Source organism: Thamnophis elegans, chromosome 11 (genome assembly GCF_009769535.1).
Source record: "Thamnophis elegans isolate rThaEle1 chromosome 11, rThaEle1.pri, whole genome shotgun sequence".
Classification (NCBI taxonomy): domain Eukaryota; kingdom Metazoa; phylum Chordata; class Lepidosauria; order Squamata; family Colubridae; genus Thamnophis; species Thamnophis elegans.
This window is the reverse complement of record NC_045551.1, coordinates 11,971,628-11,992,079: the sequence shown is the minus strand read 5'-3', so window position 1 is coordinate 11,992,079 and position 20,452 is coordinate 11,971,628. Positions and strand designations below refer to the sequence as shown.

The following is a 20,452-nucleotide window of genomic DNA, read 5'->3' as shown; positions in this document are numbered from 1 at the left end:
GCTAAAGGTCCCCTATATGTGACATTTCTTCCTACTTTGTCCTTGCAAAAGACTGAAGAAGTAGTTTGACATTTGAAATGAAACTTCTGATGACCCTGTAATACTTTTATAGGGTCATCTGAAGTTATCAGTAACCATGAATCAGCAATTAATTATATGAAACATACCATTCATTTGGACCAGCTTTAGATTAAACTAGCCAAATTGAAACTCACCATAATATACAGAAATCTATAATTAATTATTATTAAATAATATCCTTATCTTCTTTATTCAGCTTTCCTTGAACTTTCTCGGATCAGTGATTGTTGCCTGGATTTGGGAAATAAAATTGCGTAAATTCTGCTTGGCCTCTGAAAAGAAAGAGAATAAAGCAACATGAGAATATCCAAGAAATGCTGCCATACTATATGATAGCAAGTCTACCACAGTTGAAATTAACTAGAGTCTGTGCATCATCTAGATCAGTGTTTCTCAACCTTGGCAACTTGAAGATGTCCGGACTTCAACTCCCAGAATTCCCCACAGCATTCTCAAGGTTGAGAAAACACTGATCGAGATTTTCATTTCCCCCCCAGTGAGCAATCCATTTTACAGATTGAATTATAAGAGATGTTTCTAGGAAAAAAGTAATTGTTGGAGGGTATATTTTATTGAGAACACAGCCAGAAACTGAAAGGTGAAACTGCCTTCATTCTGCAGTAATCTTGATGAAAACTGTTCCTATCATTTAATACGTATTGATTTTTTAAAAAGGAGCTGACAAGAATGCACATGCATCTCTTGCTGCTTGTCTGAATTTCATTTGAATTGTCTCTAACTGTGTATGCAGTGTCAACCAATGTCTTTCCTGCTGTTTTTTTTTTTAATTTCTGGATAATAACTTCAAAATGGTAAGTATCCTTTTGCAGTATTCTCATTATCTGTGTTTCCCTGTAGATATGACATGTCAGAGTGCGCACAGCTTTACTACGTGAGACAAGCCAGGAGCAATAATAGCAAACAGAGGTTTGTAATAAATAGTAATCTACAAAAGAATTTATACTATACATAGTATAATGTGGCGCACTGGTTAAATGCAGCACTGCAGGCTACTTCAGCTGACTGCAGTTCGGCTGTTCATATCTCACCAGCTCAAGGTTGACTCAGCCTTCCATCCGTCCGAGGTGGGTAAAATGAGGACCCGGATTGTTGGGGGCAATATGCTGACTCTGTAAACCGCTTAGAGAGGGCTGAAAGCCCTTTGAAGCGGTATATAAGTCTAACTGCTATTGCTATTGCTATACACATACTATAGGCAGAAGTCAAATAATCAGTAAATTACAGCAGGGAAGAACACACGTGGAAGAGACGGACGGCCTAACAGGACCTCTTCTTATTATACATGCTCTTAAAGGGATAACTTGCTGACTCGTACCCATCATCACCAGTGCATCATTGTAGCAGCTGGTCAGCTCTTAAATCACTACCCTGACATATATACTACATAGGCAATCTATCAGAATGTGTAAATAATCTACTTCTCTTAAGCATTCAGGACAGAGAGTTACTGGGTTTTTTTAATGCTTCCATATAACCTTCCCTTCCTCTATAAACCCAAATATCCATGACTTCAATGAATCCATGAAGCCATCAAATATCTGATTATTTATACCTGATGAATAGCAAATAGAAGGAAGGTGATCATGTAATGCCCACTTCTGATGGTCAGTGTAATAAGCAAGAAGTATGGGATAGCAAAGACACTATATAATTTAATTTCTATTCTTCATCCCCTCTCTCTCCTTTATAAATACCCCAAGGTATGTATAAATTATGGAGATATGTCTTTTCCCTTCACTGTATAACATAATGCAAGCAAAATGCAAGCAGCAAAATTAACAAAACCTCAAGTCATATTCATACTGCTTTGGGAAAGATAATCAGAATAATCATTTAAATAATTTTCGTAACATCTTTCTATATTAAAATATTATAGAATTATTTTTTTCAGTACCATTAAAGCAGCTTACACTCCGAAAACAACCATTTATTAGAAAAATTTGTCGATGATTTTTAGTAAATATTCACTCTAGGTTGTTTCAGAAATGCTTTATTCAGTATTAGGGAAAGCATTATGTATGCTTACACATTTTTAAATATGGGAATTGTTAGTAGAAAAATAGTAAGGTTTTCAAATATCTCTATTAATTTTCTCTATTTCAGATGCAGGGTGATGTTTTTTTCATGGCATCTGTACTGCATTTTCATTAAGTGACACGCCTTACCGTCTTCTCTTAGGAATGGCTTTAATTAGCCAGCATTTTCAAGTTGACTGTACTAAAGATTTCTTTATCTGATATCAAATGAAAACACGGCATTTTTAAAGGAACAAATATGACAGGCCCATTCCCAACATGGGTAAGGAAAGGCAAGGATCAACAGGAGACGGATTATATAATAATATGATGTGCTTTCTGTGTTGATAACATTGTGCTACAGGGACGAGGGACACGACATGTCTACAACTAATAATTTGATAAATGTACATTTTGTTTTAAGAATAGGATATTTCCAATTTTACACATTTTGTATTATTCGCCTTATATTTCTTTACTAGAAGCACTTTCCTTCAGTTCTTTTTGACTTCATAAACACTTTTCTATAAGATCTGGAACTCCTTTATGACATCACAGAATCTTCTCACAGCTGGTGGGCTAATATTACCACATTCAAATCTCTCTAATGCCCAGGCAGGAAGCTTGGTTATCATGGAAGGATTTATTTGAGTAAGATTCTTTTGTGACAGTCCATAATGAACCTCAAAGCCCAGATGCTGCAGCTCCTACACAAGGAACATCCATTAGATAGCGACATTTTTGTCTGAAAATAGCATACAATGCTTCTGCCTCATTCTTGCCAGATTTTCCTTTTGTGGACAATCTTCTTGATGCAAGATGTTCTTGGTTTTTGTGAACGACCAGCCTGGACAAGAGTTGCTTGGGAAATGACTCCACAGGATCTGGAATTGGTGACTAAAGAGCAATCTATATCTTTCATAACTCAATATGTCGTATTCCAGTGTTTTTCTGGCATAGGACTAACTAAAGGGTGCCTAGAAGTAGTGCATACTAGTTACAAAGTGGCACTTGTCATAGCTATAGGTTTAGCTATACACTTCCTTTTCCACAAAGTGAAACTGACAAAAAGTACAAAGGTAAGATTTGGATATCGACTGTGCAATGAAGAGGATGCTTCATCCTTCCCCAATTATACCATTGCCTGACCTCTAACTTTCATTCCCTATCCCTAACTCAGAATCCCATCAAATAAAAATAATGCTGTCTGCTGATAATGTAATTATTTCATCTGATTCATACCCCTAACATCTGTCCTCCAATTATCTGAAGCAGATTTAGTAAGAATGCTATTGGATTGGTTTTCGCATATCTGGTTCTCCACAACATATGTACAGTGTGTGTGTGTGTGTGGTGTGTGTGTGTGTACACTGTATATTCTGCATAATATAATTGCCAATTCATAGCAGCTCCCAGATTTCTCTGCTTCTACATGGAATTCTAGGGGTTAATATCCCAATTCATCTGGAGGGAACGTAGACTTGAAGTCTTAGCCTTCAAAGAATTGTAATTTCAATAATTATTTGAATGGCTAAAATCTGATATATCTAGTCCATATATGATTATATTGTTGTGCATTTAAAAATTATCACTATCCGCAATCTGCAAGAGATTCTAAGGCATGGCTCTGCCAGTTGGCCAAGAGATCAAATGGGGGAGTTCCACATTGGAGGTGTCTCCTAGAGTGATGGCAGACGCCACTTCCGCCACCCCTTGCTCTCTGCTCTCCATCCATCATCTTTTGGTTATCATATTGAAGTATTCTTGCTGTGTTCCTTTATCATGTTTACTTCATTGGTTTTATTATTTACTTCTGTTTACACACTTTTTCCTTTTTTTTCCTTTTATTATTGTAAGCCACCTAGAATAACCCCATGGCTAAACAGGTGGCAAATAAAATTTAAAATAATAGTAGTAATAATAGTGCGATGACCATAAGAATATCTTAAATCCAACCTGTATTCTAAGTTCAACTAAATTTGTCCAATTTAGATTTGAATGGTATACATACATAGTGCCCAATCTGAGGTAAAAAGCTCCAAGACAGATTGTGTACATTTTCAATAAAAGTTTTAATTCAGGGTAAATAAGTAAAAATATCTAACTCTGTTGTAAAGGCACATAAAAATGTTCAGCTCTCAGAAAAAAAGCATCACCATAAAAAAAAATCAACTCTCAGATGTTATCTTTATAAAAGCTAACAAGAATAAAAAATAAGAATATAGACAAGGAACAGATATTATTTTGTCAGAAAATGAAACAATTCAAGACAATGAAAACCATATTGGAGAGAGGGAATCTTGGTGATTAGGCAAAAATTCAAAGCAAAGATAATATCTAAGGAAGGAGTAACAAGCAGAATATAGTAATGAAAGTCTGCTACCGGAATGTAATATTATGTAGAGATATTAGAGTACAGCTTTATGCTGAACAATTTTAAATAACATTATTTGTCATGCAGAGAACAAATGTAATTATAATAGTAAATTATATAAATTTCTCATTGTGGCTGAAGCAAGGCTAAAAAGTATTTAACTCTGAATGTAGGATTTTTGGATATAATCGGTGTCTGCTTATCTAGATTCCAAGGTAAACAATGATTTCCAAAATTTAAAATATGGATCTCTCTGTATAAGATTAGCAGTCTTATTACTAGCTTTGATCCTAAACATTTGACAACAACTTGAATTCCAATACTTACAAAATTGAAAAAGAAACCTTTCTTGGCACTTTTGTATGACAAGAAAGCATCCATTACGTATTATCTACGTGTCAAACTCTTGTTCAAAGCCATCTGCTATTTAACTTTTTTTTAATTTTAAAAAATCTGTATTTTCAAAGCAGATTAATAAATGGAGAGATAATTACTGAACTTATTTAATTAATGCTCAGTATAACAATAAAAGATATCAGAGTACACTGAATTACTTCCTAATATAAGAAACAGTTTAAATTTTTACCTTAATGCTAATGTCTCACTATATTATCATGAATAAGTTTAAAACAACATTAACATGCTTTCAATTTTCTTCACTTGACAGTCCAGAGAACCCGACAACAGCAGTATCAGTTGTCACAGAGATGAACGAAGATTATAGCCAGGACGTGAACAAAAGCTCTACAAATTAGTGACTAACACTTCCAAGATGATGAATACATGAAGCGTGTCACCCATCATCACAAAAAAGAAATCAAGTACCATAAATTAAACAAAAAGAGAAAAAATGACGACTATGATGAAGATGAACAGTTTTTTCCAGTTTGTTTGCACAACCATAGCTCCAGTGCAGACAGCATATAATGTATACGCCCCCCCAAAAAATCTTCCTTCCTATATTCAGTTCTTACGAAGATTTGGAATGTTGCTCCCAATCCAATAAGGTGGCAAAGGAAGTAACAAAGCTCCAATTTAGGTTGCTTGGTATGCTGAGTTAGATTCTGTGCAGGATGCTATTGTACTGAAGAAGACACAAAGAGGCTATTAAATGTTCTTTTAAAGTCAAACCAAAGTGATTTGCATCTACAATCTCAATAATTAAAGACTGTATTTGGTAGATAATGGAGTGAGTCGTCAATATGATCTTATCTTTGTTATATAAAACTGGGACCGAACTTTAATAGAAGGCCCCTTTGCCAGGAAGCAAAGTGCTATTTTAGCAGTTTAGCATTCCTCATGCTCGGTGGATTTCAGATATAGTAATTCTATGTGACAGGGAAAAAAAGATGGAAAAAATCCTTCTTCCCAACTTGATATGATTTCTGCTCAGGGAAAAAAACAGACAAAGCAACAGCAAAGAACAGACAAAAGGCAAGCGATCCTAAAAGAATGAGAAGATGGCTGAGCGATTCAGTAGCTAGAAGTCAGTTTATTTATTTAGTTATTTATTTATTTATTTATTTATTTATTAATTAATTAGACTTATATACCGCTTCATAGGACTTCAGCCCTCTCTAAGCGTTTACAGATTTTTAGCAAATTGAGTCAGCATATCACCCCCACAGTCGGATCCTCATTTCACCCACCTCGAAGATGAAGGCTGAGTCAACCTTGAGTCGGTGAGATTTGAACCGCTGAACTGGCAGATAAGAGTCAGCTGAAGGTGGCCTGCAGTATTGCACCCTAACACCTGGCGCCACCTTGGCTCTTTAAGTTGTAAGTTGCCCATAAATCAAAAGAAGGAAAAGATCCCTTTGTTTTACCCTTTAGTCTCTGAACCTGTTCGTCTGATCATCCTCAAGACAGTTTACCCTGCTGGCTTTAGTGCTCTTGTATGGTGATCAGTTATATTTCTTTTTTTTTTTTTTGTAAACTTTTTTTTTTTTCAAAACAAACATACAAATCCTCCTTCTTTACATACTGTAGATAGTGTATCAGCTGGTTACAAAAGGCTTTTGTGCATCTCTTCCACCGTCATCAAATATAATTCATATTAATTCAAATATCTTAACTCAATATTTATTATATTACCATCATCATGCCTCCACTTTTATTTGACTATAGTTATTTAAACGTCCTTCATCCTAAGATATACCAAGATTCAATACATAACCCACATGCTGGCATTTCATTACTTATTTATAAAATCCTCCATTAACATTAATCCTCATATCCTGTTTTAGCTAAACATCCATAATATTTAAGATCAGTTACATTTCTGGCTCTGAAGACACTTTGATAAGAAATGATCCTTTCTTGAGTGCTGATCAGGTACAGACACTTCTCACAAAATGACAAAATCATCAAGATTAGAAATGACTCGCTACAGGAAGTCCTTGACTTACAACTGATCACTTAGTGATATTTGAAGTTCTGACAAGAACCTCCCCCCCCCCAAAAAAAACCAAATATGACCCACATGGTCACATGATCATCTTTTGGTTGCTCAGCAACTATCTCACATTTATGTCCATTTGCAATATTCAACAGTGCTGTGACCATAATTTACTATTTTTTTTTGCAGAAATCAGCATTTATTTCTAGTTTCCCGCAAAAAAACACTGACAATGGTAGACAATGGTTTTTTTTCTTAATGACACTGAATTTGCTTAACAACTGCTGCAAAAAAAATGTTGTAAAATTGGATCAGTCATGTGATGACCCAGTTAATCATTGGTATGATTTACGCCTGTAATTCCAGGCTCAATTTCAGTTCTAAGTCAAGAACTATATTATTATCCAGGTTAATAAATATGACGGTATCAATAACACTCAAAATACTGTAACAAAAATTGGAAAGCCAGAATTATGGTTCTGCTGTGAAGTGACTAACGGATTCAAGATCAAAGTTAATGGAGGAGAGGAGACACCAGAAATCATATCTTCTTGTATTAATTTTACTATTAAAGGTTTGTTTCACACTATATGCTGAATCAAACTAAACAAACCGCATTACGCTTTGATGCATAAAGATAGCATTCCCAACTTTAGAGAAAAATCAGGAGGAACTTGATAATTTTTCAAACTAGCAAATTTTATTGAAAAGCGCAAGTTTTCACAAACTATAGCTCAGACTTTTTAATAAATGCGTTAGGCTGAAAAGGTGTTACCAGACCTCCCCATCTTGAGAGAATGAGTTCATTGACCTATGTAATCTTTTGATTACCTCCAGCTATTATAAATATGAGGAGCAACAAGACTGCAAAACAGCACAAAAGCCATAGATTATTTAAAATCCAGTGATCTCTTACCTGATTACAAATTAAGAATGTTCATTCAAAAATTAAAGTGGAATTACAATTTAGGTAAAAAGTTTGCATGGTAAATTATTACTTTAGTTCTTACATAATAAGAGGAAGTTTAGCATAAAGTTTTCATAGTTGTATGGAAAAAACATGCTTCATTTGATTACAGAGGCCGCAAAGGTAGACTGCTGCTGAAAAGTAGAGGATCTTTTACTTATTTCTTTGAAATACAAAACTTTTTTATCGGTTTGTTAGGTTCAATGCAGGTTAGATTGCTAGAAGAAAAGATTGTGTTGGTTGGACAATCCAATTCTCACACATTGTCTTGTTGTCCTTCTCATCCTATTGGCTGTACAGGTAGTCCACAATTGACAATCATAATTAAACCCATAATTTATGCCTGGGAAGAACATTTTAGAGGGCTACATACAGACCCAGAATATGAATTCAATGAGAGCCAAATTAGTTTGGACCAAACTCCTTACTGGACCCCTGTCATACCAGAAGAGGTATCCCAGCTGATCGAATCCCTTAAGGTTAATAAGGCACTAGGTAGGGGGCTGACAGTGTTCTGCCAGAAATAAATTAAAAAGAACATCAGTTGGTGGGCACCTCTATTAGCATCTCTCTTTATATAGATAGATAAAACGGGCTGCATGCCAAAAGATTGGGGATTAGCAATCATCATACCAATGTACAAAAGGGTAACAGAAATGATCCAGGCAATTATAGGCCCGTTAGTCTTCTGAGTGTTGTTAATAAATTCTATGCCAACACCTAAAGTATAAACTTCAGGATTGGCTAATTTCAGGGGGCTAATCAAAGATGAACAAGCTGGATTAGATCAACAGTGGATCATATCTTGGTATTGCACCATCTGATCCAAAAATACACACATATAAAAAATCCTCTCTTTTTGTGGCCTTCCTTGATTTTAAGCAGGACTTTAAAATATCCAGAAATACCCTCTGGGAGAAATTACTACTATTGATAAACACCTCCTCTACCTCATACAAAAATTGTATGCTAATTCCACCTTGAAAGTGAGGTATAACCCTCGAGGGACTCAATCTGGCCTAATAAGGGTACAAAAAGGAATATGGCAGGGTTGTATTCTATCCCGCTCCCTCTTTAAATTTTACATTATCACTTGAGCGATCTTTTACAGAATCCTGACCCACACTCTCCTAACTTGGCACAACGTAAAACCCTGATACTCTTATATGCCGATGACGCTGCTATTATCTCACAAACGCCGATTTGACTGAAGAGAGCAATCATCGCAACATTGGGTACTGCAGACAGAATAAGTTGGTCTTTAATTTGACAAATTGACATTTTTAGTTTTTGCTACAAGATGTATTCGATACTCCTGGAAATAGAAGGACATAATTTAGAACAGGTTAGGATATTTAAATACTTGGGGGTGGTTTTCCACTCACAAGGTATATGGAAGACTCACCTGAATTATATATTGCAATCAGCCCTCAGGTCTTCAAATGCTGTTAAATATTTCTTCTTCATGGGCAGAGGACAATAGTCCCTGCTGCCTTAAAACTCTTTGAGGCCAAAACATTGGCACAAATTCTTTATGGGGCACAAACAGGAGTCTTGGTAAGAAAGACTCGCTAGGAATCATAAAAACAAAATTCCTGCGAGCCATTTTAGCTGCGCCGAAAGGAACACCACACACCCATTTAAGGATTGAGATGGATATGCCTCAGATTCAGATAAGAGCCTGTAAGATGATTATTATTGGCTAAAAATTCATTTCTTCCCAGAGGGACTGACTCCTTATGTTGACAGATAACTTCCCCTCCCCTTGAAAACAGTTGATAGACCACAAACTCGGCTCTTATGGCTCTCCTCAACATTTTTAATATCTCTAGATTTGACCAAGCTAAGCAAGTACCGTATTTTTTGGAGTATAAGACGCAACGTAGTATAAGATGCACCAAGTTTTGAAGAGGCAAATTTTTTTAAAAAGGTTTGCACGTCTACAAAACTCCCAAAATCTGCCTGTGTTTCATAAAATGGGCCCATTTTTTTCTCAAAAAAAGGGCATGAATAGCCTTTAGGAGGCTTGTAGAGTAGGGGGTGGGCCCCCCGAAAAAGAGCAAAAACGGGGCCCGTTTTTTGTTTAAAAAGGGGGCATGGATAGCCTTTAGGAGGCTATATAGTGCTCCTGGGGCATTGGGGGGGGGCAAAATTGAGCAAACAACAGCTCATTTTTTGCTCATTTCTGCCATCCCCAGCCTCCAGGAGCTCTGTGAAAGCCTCCTAAAAGCTATGCATGGCCATTTTGATGAAGGGGGTGGGGTTTCGGGAGGCAAAAAATGCTGTATTCAGTGTATAAGACTCACCCAGATTTTCAGCCCCTTTTTTGAGGGAAAAAGGTGTGTATTATACTCCGAAAAATACAGTAGTCATTAAATAGAACCTGGAGTTCCATTCAGAAATAAATAGGTTGCCTCTCCCTAGTAGGAAGAGAATTAATGGGGTGTGGGAATCATCAAGATATTTAGAGGACCTGATCTTCCCGAAACATAGAATCGCATTATTTGGAGCCAGGTTTAACATCCTCAGCACTTGTCCAAGGCAGGTATAACAAGACTCCAATAATGGAACAATTATGTACTATATGTGGTAAAGGAGAAGTTGAAGATATCACACTTTTTATTGTACTGTGAGTTATACAAAGTTTTTAGGTCAATGCAGATTCTCCCCTTATTAGAGAGATTACCAGGGAGGGCAGACAATTTTATGTAGACTATCTCCTCCGGACTCAAACCTGGTTATCAACATGCAGTAGCAAAATTCTGTGCAGCTGCACAACCACAAGGGAAATCCGATTACAGAATTAAAGATGTTTACTGCAACCAATTTCTTGTAGATATCTCTAACAATTTTTAGAGAATCTATATTTACATACATACTGACACGTTCTCCCATCATGTAACCAAGGGTAAAAGCTATACTGTTGATACCATGTATTTTTTTATTATGGACGTTACATAGTAGTAGTAGTAGTAGTAGTAGTAGTAGTAGTAGTAGTAGTAGTAGTAGTACCTTTTAACACTATTGTAAACAGTGATAATTTTGTCTATTGCTGGTCTGTAACTGTAATAAAGTTTATTACAATTACAATTGAGCCAAAATTTCCATTGTTAAGCAAGGCAGTTGTTAAGTGAGTTTTGCCCCATTTTAAGACCTTTTTAAGGGAATCCCAGCAGCTGTTAAGGAATCATGGGGTTTATTAATGAATCTGGCCTCTCCCATTGACTTCGCTTGTTGGAAGCTGCCTAGGAAGATAACCAATGTTGATCACATGACTCTGGGTCAGTGCAACTGTCATAATTACATGCTGGTTGCCAAGTGACCAAATTTAGATCACATGTCCAGAGATGCTGCAATGGTCATAAATGCGAAAACTGGCTATGTCACTTTTTTCAGTGACATGGTCACTAAACAAAGGGTTGTAAGTCCAGGACTACCTGTAGTGAAAGATAGTATAGGGATTCCTTTTGCTAAGAGCTTTTACTTTTTTTATTTTACTTTATTTTGCATGTATTGTAAAGGATGTTTCAGTTTCTGCTTTTTCCTTTCTTTCTCTCTCCTGTGAAATTTAAATAGATTGATATACTCGGCTCTATGTGATCTAGCAAACTATAGGTATACAGGTTTTCATTTGTAGTATATAGCTAGGTGTTGTGGCCCAGCAGGAGCCGTTGGAGCTGCCACCAGACTCCGACAGCGAGGGGCCCTATGAGTCGGCTCTGGAAGATGTGGAGGACCCTGGACAGGGTTCCAACTCCGAGCAGGGCGCAGAGCAGCTGGTTGGCTCCAGGAGGCGCCTGAGGCCTGGAGCAGTGATGAGAGATAAAGGGAGTATGCTCCCGAAGACAAGCCTTGGAGCAGTGGGGAGGAGACAAGGGAGTGTGATCCTGATGTCATGCATTGGAGCAGTGGGGAGGAGACAAGGGAGTTGGTCCTGGATGCCCGGCAATGGAGGGCTAATAGGCGTAAAGAACAGTTACGCAGTTACAGGAGATAATTGAACTCAGCTGGTGGTAATTAGGCTCCTCTCAAGACTATAAAAGGAGTGGCTTTCCACAAGCTCGTTGCAGGAATCAACGTATTTACTAGAGCTGAGAAGCTATCGTGGCTATGTTGGCAGGCGGGATTGCTGCCAAAGTCTAGTTGGTGCTGGATTGCTGCCAAAGTCTAGTTTGTCCTGGATTGCTGCCAAGGTCTAGTCTGTGTGTTAATAAATCCTTGAAGTATCTTTGTCTCGGCGTGCTTTGGTGTATGAAGAGGGGGGTCAGAACAGCTAGGTGAGATATTTAGCCTCTCTACCTAAATGCATGTCCTTATATACCTTTTCTGTTTTTTTTAAATAGCTTCATGTGAATTGACCTATCATTAATGTCTTGCAGCACAATTAACTATTTTGGGAAACTGTCTTTTTAAAACAACACACTAGATGGAAAACAGCTTCTCCATAAAGTGTTCCATGAAAATAACTTTTTGTTATTATATGGTTGATATATTACAAATATTTGGTATTTGTACTTATTCAGAATTCAGCTGATTTGAGTACTGTAAAGCTAAATCCACAACTCAAAGAAGCTTAACAATTATTAATATTACCTGCCCAATCCAAGAATTCAGCACACTCTGCTTGCTTATATCGATTAGCAATTTCTCTAGCATTTTCACCCCGGAATGTGGTTGCATAAATATCAGCTTCCAGCTCTATCAGAGTTTTCAGTGTGTTTAGCTGACCCCAGGCTGCAGCACAATGGAGAAGTGTATAACCTGAGAGAACAAACCAAATCAATGTACATAACTGAATATCTGTATACAATACTTTTTACATAATGCATTTCTTTATATACAAGAAAACTCAACTGCCGATTAGCAAACCATCAAATTAATGCTGGATGGTCAATCAAACAATTTTCAGAATGTCATTCTGACTCAATGCTTAAATACATGTTGAACATATATGCAAAGCACAGAAAAGGAATAAGAAATAATAAGCTAAATGAGGTACATATGTATAGTGGCAAACAAACATATACTGAGTATTTTCATAAGCATTCTTTTGCGTTACCATTAACACATAACAAAAAACTGTCTTCATACATCTTACTCTGTTCCCTGTTAAACCATCTAATAAGCATTCCTTTTATTCTCGTGCATGCTTATCTATCATATTACTGAATTTTTCAATGAACCTTCAACTCAGTGTTTCTGTAAAATATTCTCTAATCCAAGATTATCATAAACGTTTACTTAATATGTATCTCAACAATATATATCCACAGAATTGCCAATTATTTTCTGTAAAAACTCCTATGTCTATGAATTCAGTCTTGAGAATCCAAATATTAATACATTACCTCTTTAAACTAATGTTTCTCAACCTTGACATCCTCCAACATATTGGTTGGGGAATTCTGAGAGTTGGAATTCAGGTATATTAAAGTTGTCAGGATGGAGAAACATTGCTTTAAGCAATCAGCTTTTTTTTAAACCACTGATTCTTGTTCATATGTTTAAATAAAAATTTGATTGATAGAGAAGTAAAATTTTCAGAATGGTACATACACTTTAATAAAGTGAAGAAACAAGTATTTTAGACAAAAAAAAGAGGTTTAAAAAGTTGCTCAGTGGAAACATTATAGGGGAGCTAATGACATTAATGTACTGTAGTAATTAGGGTACCGAGGCTGAAGATGAAAGAATGTAATCCACCCACGGATAGCTAAACCAACAAAAGTTTATTGAACAAAGCATTCCATAGATAGCAGAATCAACAGCATGAAGCATCCCATGGATAGCAGAATCAACAGCAAAATTATTAATCATGAAATATCATTCTTATAGTGTTTGCAGCTTCTTTAGTTCTACCTACTTTACGTGTTATATCATTATTGGTTAACAAGTCTCCAAGGCACAATAATTGGTTAGTCATTACATCATTGGTGTTCGTGAGAATGTGCATGTTTTCACACACTGAATGAATCAAGTGTTATCATTCAAATGAATAAAATGTTACAGGTTTACTTTGTATCATCCCGTGCCCTTGATGCCTGGGAACACACTGCAACAGCAAAGAATAGATGACAAGCAAAGATTTGCTGCAGATTGCTGCAGTTTGTATTTACACGTGTAACCTCAGTTCTAAGGACCGTCCAGATGATTCACTGTAAAAACCCTACATGGGACTTTCTATCTAGGAGCATCATGGAGCTATAGAAATGGTATATTTAGACTTCCAGTGAAGATGTTTGACTGACCAGTCTGGAATGCTCTTTCTGGACTAAAGCTTTTTTCAATTTACAAACAAGGGAACTGAGTTCCCTAAGTTTATATGACTCTGTCTGAGTTAACTCATATTCTGAGTTAAAGAAAGTTCCAGAATCACCCTATACAAGCAGCAGTTTGAAAAGAAACTGGAGCAGCACACCGAGGTAGCCAAGTGAGAAATCCATAAGCTAAACCGTGGTGACCAAAATCACTTTGTTGATGAAAAAGCAACTGTTTTGTTATTTGTTTTTCAAACAGACAAGGAGTCATGACTTTCATTTCTTAAACACTTCATTATTATTCAACTAAAGGAGGATTTTTTTTTTCAGAAACAGCCTGTTTCTCCTTTTTAAAGATCTAGCCATTTGGGGGACATCATTATTGTTGAAAGGAAGGGAGGAGGGTTGCCAGAGGTGAGCTAAAATAAGGAAGTACCTTTTTCTTGGAGAAACATAAGGTATTAATAATGTTTGGTCTTATTTCATCATTTTCATGAATTTGCCACCTTTATTTGACATTGGGAGTTATAATTTGCATTTTTGGGCTGCTTATTGGGTAGGCTGAAATCTTCCAATCTTAATTAATTGGCCGAGAGATACCACTTGATCAACAAAAAGCTTCCTTTTATAAAACTATTATTATTTTACAAAAGGAAGGTAAAGAACAGAATATGATGAAGCAATATAGGAGGCAATTATGCCAGACAAGAGACTACAGTTTCCCTCATATCTTCTTCACAAAAGTGCATAAAATTGTTTTTTGTTATAAATATAATCTAATAATATAACTAAATATTTATAGGTATAACTAAATATAAATATAAGATATGTAAAGAAATAGTTATAATCTTAAATGAATAAAAAGGATTTTCTCTTTAAGATTAAAGACTTTAAAAGATTTATAAATATTTAAAGAATATTTTAGAAATATTAATAAGCGTAAATGAATATACATATATTACTTTCCACAACAGACAGAAAAATAAAAAAATGGATTTGGTTAAGATGGCAAGATAAAGTCTTTTAAACAAGGATTTTATTCAGTCTTGTTTCTAGTGGGATATAGTTCTGATTTTAAGGCTTGAAAGAGGAAAAAAGGAAATCTAGAAATTATTGAAGATTTAATAACCTGTGTAGTATAGAACTGGCTTGTATAGGTAAAGTGTTGAGGTCATAATTGTATTAGTATTTTACTCTGTTGGAAAATATCAAAAGCCAACTACTTTTTTCTTTTCCAATCTGCACCCCCCTCTTTAATTTTTATTTACATTGTATTTTATGCTATAATAAACCTTAATACAACTTTATATATACAAAAAAAAAAAGAAAGAAAGAAATGGTAGATTCACATCCAAGGAAAGTAAAAGAGTTAGCATTTCCCAAACCAGGAATTAAAAGAGGCTACATGCAAATTCTTTGCTTAAGATTTGAGAATCTATGTGGGGGGTGGGGGGGAAGGTACAACACAAGTGAAAATTGTGGTTAGGCTGAAATTAGATAAAAATAGAGAACAAAAGAGAGCAATCTGGTTTAATGGTGAAAGTATCAGATTAGAAACTTGGAAACTGTAAATTCTAGTCCCACCTTAGGCACAACATCAGTTGGGTGAAATGTACTATAGGTAATCCTTGACTTACACCCATAATTTGAACTAGAATGTACAAAATCATAAATATGTGCCAGTTGCCAAGGACCTGAATTTTGAACACATGACCATGGAGACATGGGGATAGTCATATGTCACTATTCTCAGCATCATCCTGATTTTGAAGGGTTGTCAAGAACTATGTGTAGTCACTTTCTCTCAGTCCTAGGAAGAAGGCAATGGCAAAAAAATTTCTAAAAAAAACCATTGCCAACAAAACTGCAGGGAATGGTCCAGACAGTCCCCCAGAATTTGACATGATTGAATTAAAGGGGGGGGGGAGGAAAGAAAAATGAATTGAAGGACTAATAAACACTTAGTTCTGAAAGCTCTAACTTCTGTTAGCTGAAAAGATAACTATGAGCACTGATTATAGCAGTTTTCAAATTCAAAATATAAACTGACATAATTCTTTTTTGAAGAAAAGTTTTTATTTATTTATATATAAGTATTTTGAATACAGTGTATTGTCCAGGCATACTATTTTACGAAAGTAAAAAAGAAAAACTAACATATATACTGTTCTGACCCCCTCATCCGTCCAGTAACGAATGCCGAGACAAGCTTAACTGGAATGTCACAGCACTTTATTAGCAAGAAACCAAAACCTCGGTGGCTGAAAGCCAAGCATAACAAACAGATAAGAACCTTGGTAGCAACTCAGACTTCGACAGATAACAGCTTCTCCAGCGTTAGGAATGACGTTGAATCCTGCAAAACCAGGCTCCTCCCAGTCTCTCCTTAAATACTATATTGAGAGGAGCCTAATTACAATCACCTGGGTCCAATTATCTTTGGTAACTGCGTAGCTGCTCTCTACATTGATCTGCCCGGGCATCCAGGAACAATTCCCTTGGCTCCTCCCCACTGCTCCAATGCATGACGTCGGGATCACACTCCCTTGTCTCCTCCCCACTGGTCCAAGACTCAGGCGCCTCCTGGTGGCCAACCAGCCTCTCTGTGCCCTGCTCGGAGTCGGAACCCTGTCCAGGGTCCTCCACATCCTCCAGAGCCGACTCATAGGGCCCCTGGGAGAGATCATCCGCAGGCACGGGATTAGATACCATCAATATGCGGACGATACTCAATTGTATCTGTCCGCCCCGTGCCAACTCAATGAAGCGGTGGACGTGATGTGCCGGGGCCTTGAGGCCGTCATGGACTGGATGAGGGTTAACAAGCTTGTGCTCAACCCAGAAAAGACCGAGTGGCTGTTGTGTTTCCCTCCCAAAGATTTGGCTACTGTTCCACCACTCAGGCTGGGGGGGTCAAATTTTATACCCCTCAGAGAGGGTTCGCAACTTGGGAGTCCTCCTGGATCCACAGCTGTCATTTGACCACCACTTAACGGCTGTGACCAGGGGGGCGTTCGCCCAGGTTCGCCTGGTGCGCCAGTTGCGACCCTACCTGAATCGGGAGGCTCTCACAACGGTCACTCGGGCCCTTGTGACCTCTAGGCTGGAATACTGCAATGTGCTCTACATGGGGCTGCCCTTGAAGAGCATCCGGCGACTTCAGCTAGTGCAGAATGCAGCCGCGCGAGTGATTGCGGGTGCACCCCGATTCACCCGCATTACACCTATCCTCCGCGAGCTGCGCTGGCTACCTGTTGATCTCCGGATGCGCTTCAAGGTGCTATTAATCACCCATAAAGCCCTACATGGCAGTGGATCTGGATACTTGAGAGACCGCCTTCTGCCAATTACATCCCTGCGACCGATAAGATCCCATAGATTAGGCCTCCTCCGCATTCCATCGGCCAGCCAGTGTCGGCTGGCAACTACAAGGAGGAGGGCCTTCTCAGCAGTAGCCCCGACCCTTTGGAACGAGCTCCCCGTGGAGATTCGTACCCTCTCCACCGTCCAGGCCTTCCGCATAGCCTTGAAGAACTGGCTCGCCCGTCAGGCCTGGGGATAGGATAGTTGCCCCTCCCGAATGATGAATGTATGTTGTTTGCTATTTTATTACATGTTGTCCTACTGTCTGTATTCCCCCCCTTCCCAGTTTTTGTGTGAGCCGCCCTGAGTCCCCTCAGGGAAAAGGGCGGCCTACAAATTCTAATAAAATTCTAAAATTCTAAATTCCCCTCGCTGTTGGAGTCTGGTGGCAGCTCCAACGGCTCCTGCTGGGCCACAACATATACCATATTGCCCCAAAGATAAGACTTCCCTGGATAATAAGTCCAATCAGGCTTTTGCACGCACGCACTAAAATAAGCCCTTCCCCAAAAAACAAGCCCTCCCCAAAAATATTTAAACGCACGTGCAGCCATTTCCTCGCTATTTCCTCTGGTTGGTTGCCGCGCAAACCAGAGGTGAGGCGAGGCCAGAGGGGGGAGTAAGGGAGGGGAAACATGCCCCATGCACCCCACACGCTCTTACCTAATGGCCGCTCCCACAACCCTAGCCACCGTGCTCCATCTGTCATGCTGTTGCAAAAAGAGCGGCAGGCACAGTGATGCGCAACACAGCAGAACCATGAGGTGACCACGCTCACCACCTCCTGCAGCTCAAAAATAATAAGACCTCCCTGAAAATAAGGCCAAGCATTTATTTTGGGAGTCAACAGAAAATAAGACCATGTCTTATTTTCAGGGAAACACAGTACTAATCTTAATAGTAATAATAAAATGGGAATAATTATAACATATTTATAATTATATTAGCTTATTTATAATCCTATTGATTATATTAGCATACTTATAGTTATAAACAATATTCATTTTTTACTTGATGATAACAATGCTCTTTCTTCATCTAATTTCTACCTCATCTCTAACCATTGATAAAACCTATTCCATGTTAAATAATACTCTGACATAATTCTTAAAGGGACCTTTTCCTAGACTCTTCAGAGATGCTTAATTCAAAATATCTAGACCATTATGTACCTCTGACTGTCTTATCCTTCAGGTCAACTCCATATTTTGCCAGGGATTGGATAACATCATTCTGACCAACCATACAAGTTGTAAATAGTAGGTTTCTCCCTAGAATATCCTTTTCCATTAAAAACTTATTGACTTTTTCATGATCAGGATCCTCCGAATCCTCAAAAATCTGTTGTAGTTCTTCCATATCACCCCTTAAAGCAGCCATCAGGAGAGGATTAAATTGTGCTGGTTCCTCTTGAGTTCCCAAATCCTCATGTTCATTTGAAGACGCTGTTTCTTCCAAGGGTTCCATTTTCATAAGATTAGCTTAATTAAAAAATATATTTTAAAGAACAGATTAGGATATGGTTTGTACAGATTCAAAGCAACACCATTTCTATCTACAAAACTTCATCTTTTTATCCAAAACATTTCCAGAATATGTTAGATGACTATACTTTTCACCAGATAGATCTTTCATCTATCCATCTATCCATCCATCCATCCATCCATCCTGTTTCATCATCTATCTATCTATCTATCTATCTATCTATCTATCTATCTATCTATCTATCATCTATCTATCTATCTATCATCTATCTATCTATCCATCCATCCATCCATCCATCCATCCATCCATCCAGGTTCCAACCATCCTGTCTCATCCATCCATCTACCCACCCACCCACCCACCCACCCACCTACCTACCTACTACCTACCTACCTACCTACCTACCTACCTACCTACAGATTCAAAGCATCGCCATTTCTATCTACAAAACCTCATCTTTTTATCCAAAACATTTCCAGAATACGTTAGATCACTATACTCTTCACCAGATCTATCTATCTATCTATCTATCTATCTATCTATCTATCTATCTATCTATCATCTATCTATCATCCATCCAGGTTCCAACCATCCTGTCTCATCATCCATCCATCCACCCACCACCCACCCACCATCTACCTACCTACCTACCTACCTACCTACCTACCTACCTACCTACCTACCTACCTACCTACCTACCTACAGATTCAAAGCTTTGCCATTTCTATCTACAAAACTTCATCTTTTTATTCAAAACATTTCCAGAATACATTAGATCACTATACTCTTCACCAGATAGATCTATCTGTCTTTCATCTATCCATCCATCCATCCATCCATCTATCCTGTCTCATCTATCTATCTATCTATCTATCTATCTATCTATCTATCTATCATCCATCCATCCATCCATCCATCCATCCAGGTTCCAACCATCCTGTCTCATCCATCCATCCATCTACCCACCCACCCACCCACCCCCTACCTACCTATTACCTACCTACCTACCTACAGATTCAAAGCATCGCCATTTCTATCTACAAAACTTCATCTTTTTATCCAAAACATTTCCAGAATACGTTAGATCACTATACTCTTCACCAGATCTATCTATCTATCCATCCATCCATCCATCCATCCATCCATCCATCCATCCATCCACCCATCGATCATCTATCTATCTATGTATCTATCTCACTAATCAGTAAAACAAAAATCTGACAGAAACGATGGCATGAGCGGGCATGACCTTTACTATCATTAGAATCTGAAGCAGTCTCATCCTGACCCAACTCAAAACCAACCTCGCTGTGCCTTCCGAGTTCCCCGAGATTTCCTGGCTGCTGCGAGGGGGGGGGGGGGAAACCAGTAACCCCGTCGCCATAGAAACCCCTCAGCGTGGCTGAGGCCGGAACGCTTGAACCGACACTTGAAGTTCTTGCACGGGAAATTAAGGCCGACGGATTACTTCCGGGAAGGGGGGGTGAAATC

The 20,452-nt window shown here is 37.9% G+C and overlaps 1 protein-coding gene across 1 annotated transcript; it reads right to left on the bottom strand.

Annotated features, from left to right (window-relative positions):
• Window positions 1–259: 259 nt before the first annotated feature.
• Window positions 260–20,390, bottom strand: ANKRD45 (ankyrin repeat domain 45). The gene is made up of 4 exons (XM_032226389.1): window positions 20,266–20,390; window positions 18,649–18,957; window positions 12,450–12,617; window positions 260–353 (listed from the first exon to the last, which is right to left on the bottom strand). The coding sequence occupies exons 2-4, from the start codon at window positions 18,947–18,949 to the stop codon at window positions 274–276; spliced, it is 549 nt and encodes a 182-aa protein (XP_032082280.1). The 5' UTR covers window positions 18,950–18,957; window positions 20,266–20,390; the 3' UTR covers window positions 260–273.
• Between the last annotated feature and the right edge of the window lie 62 nt (window positions 20,391–20,452).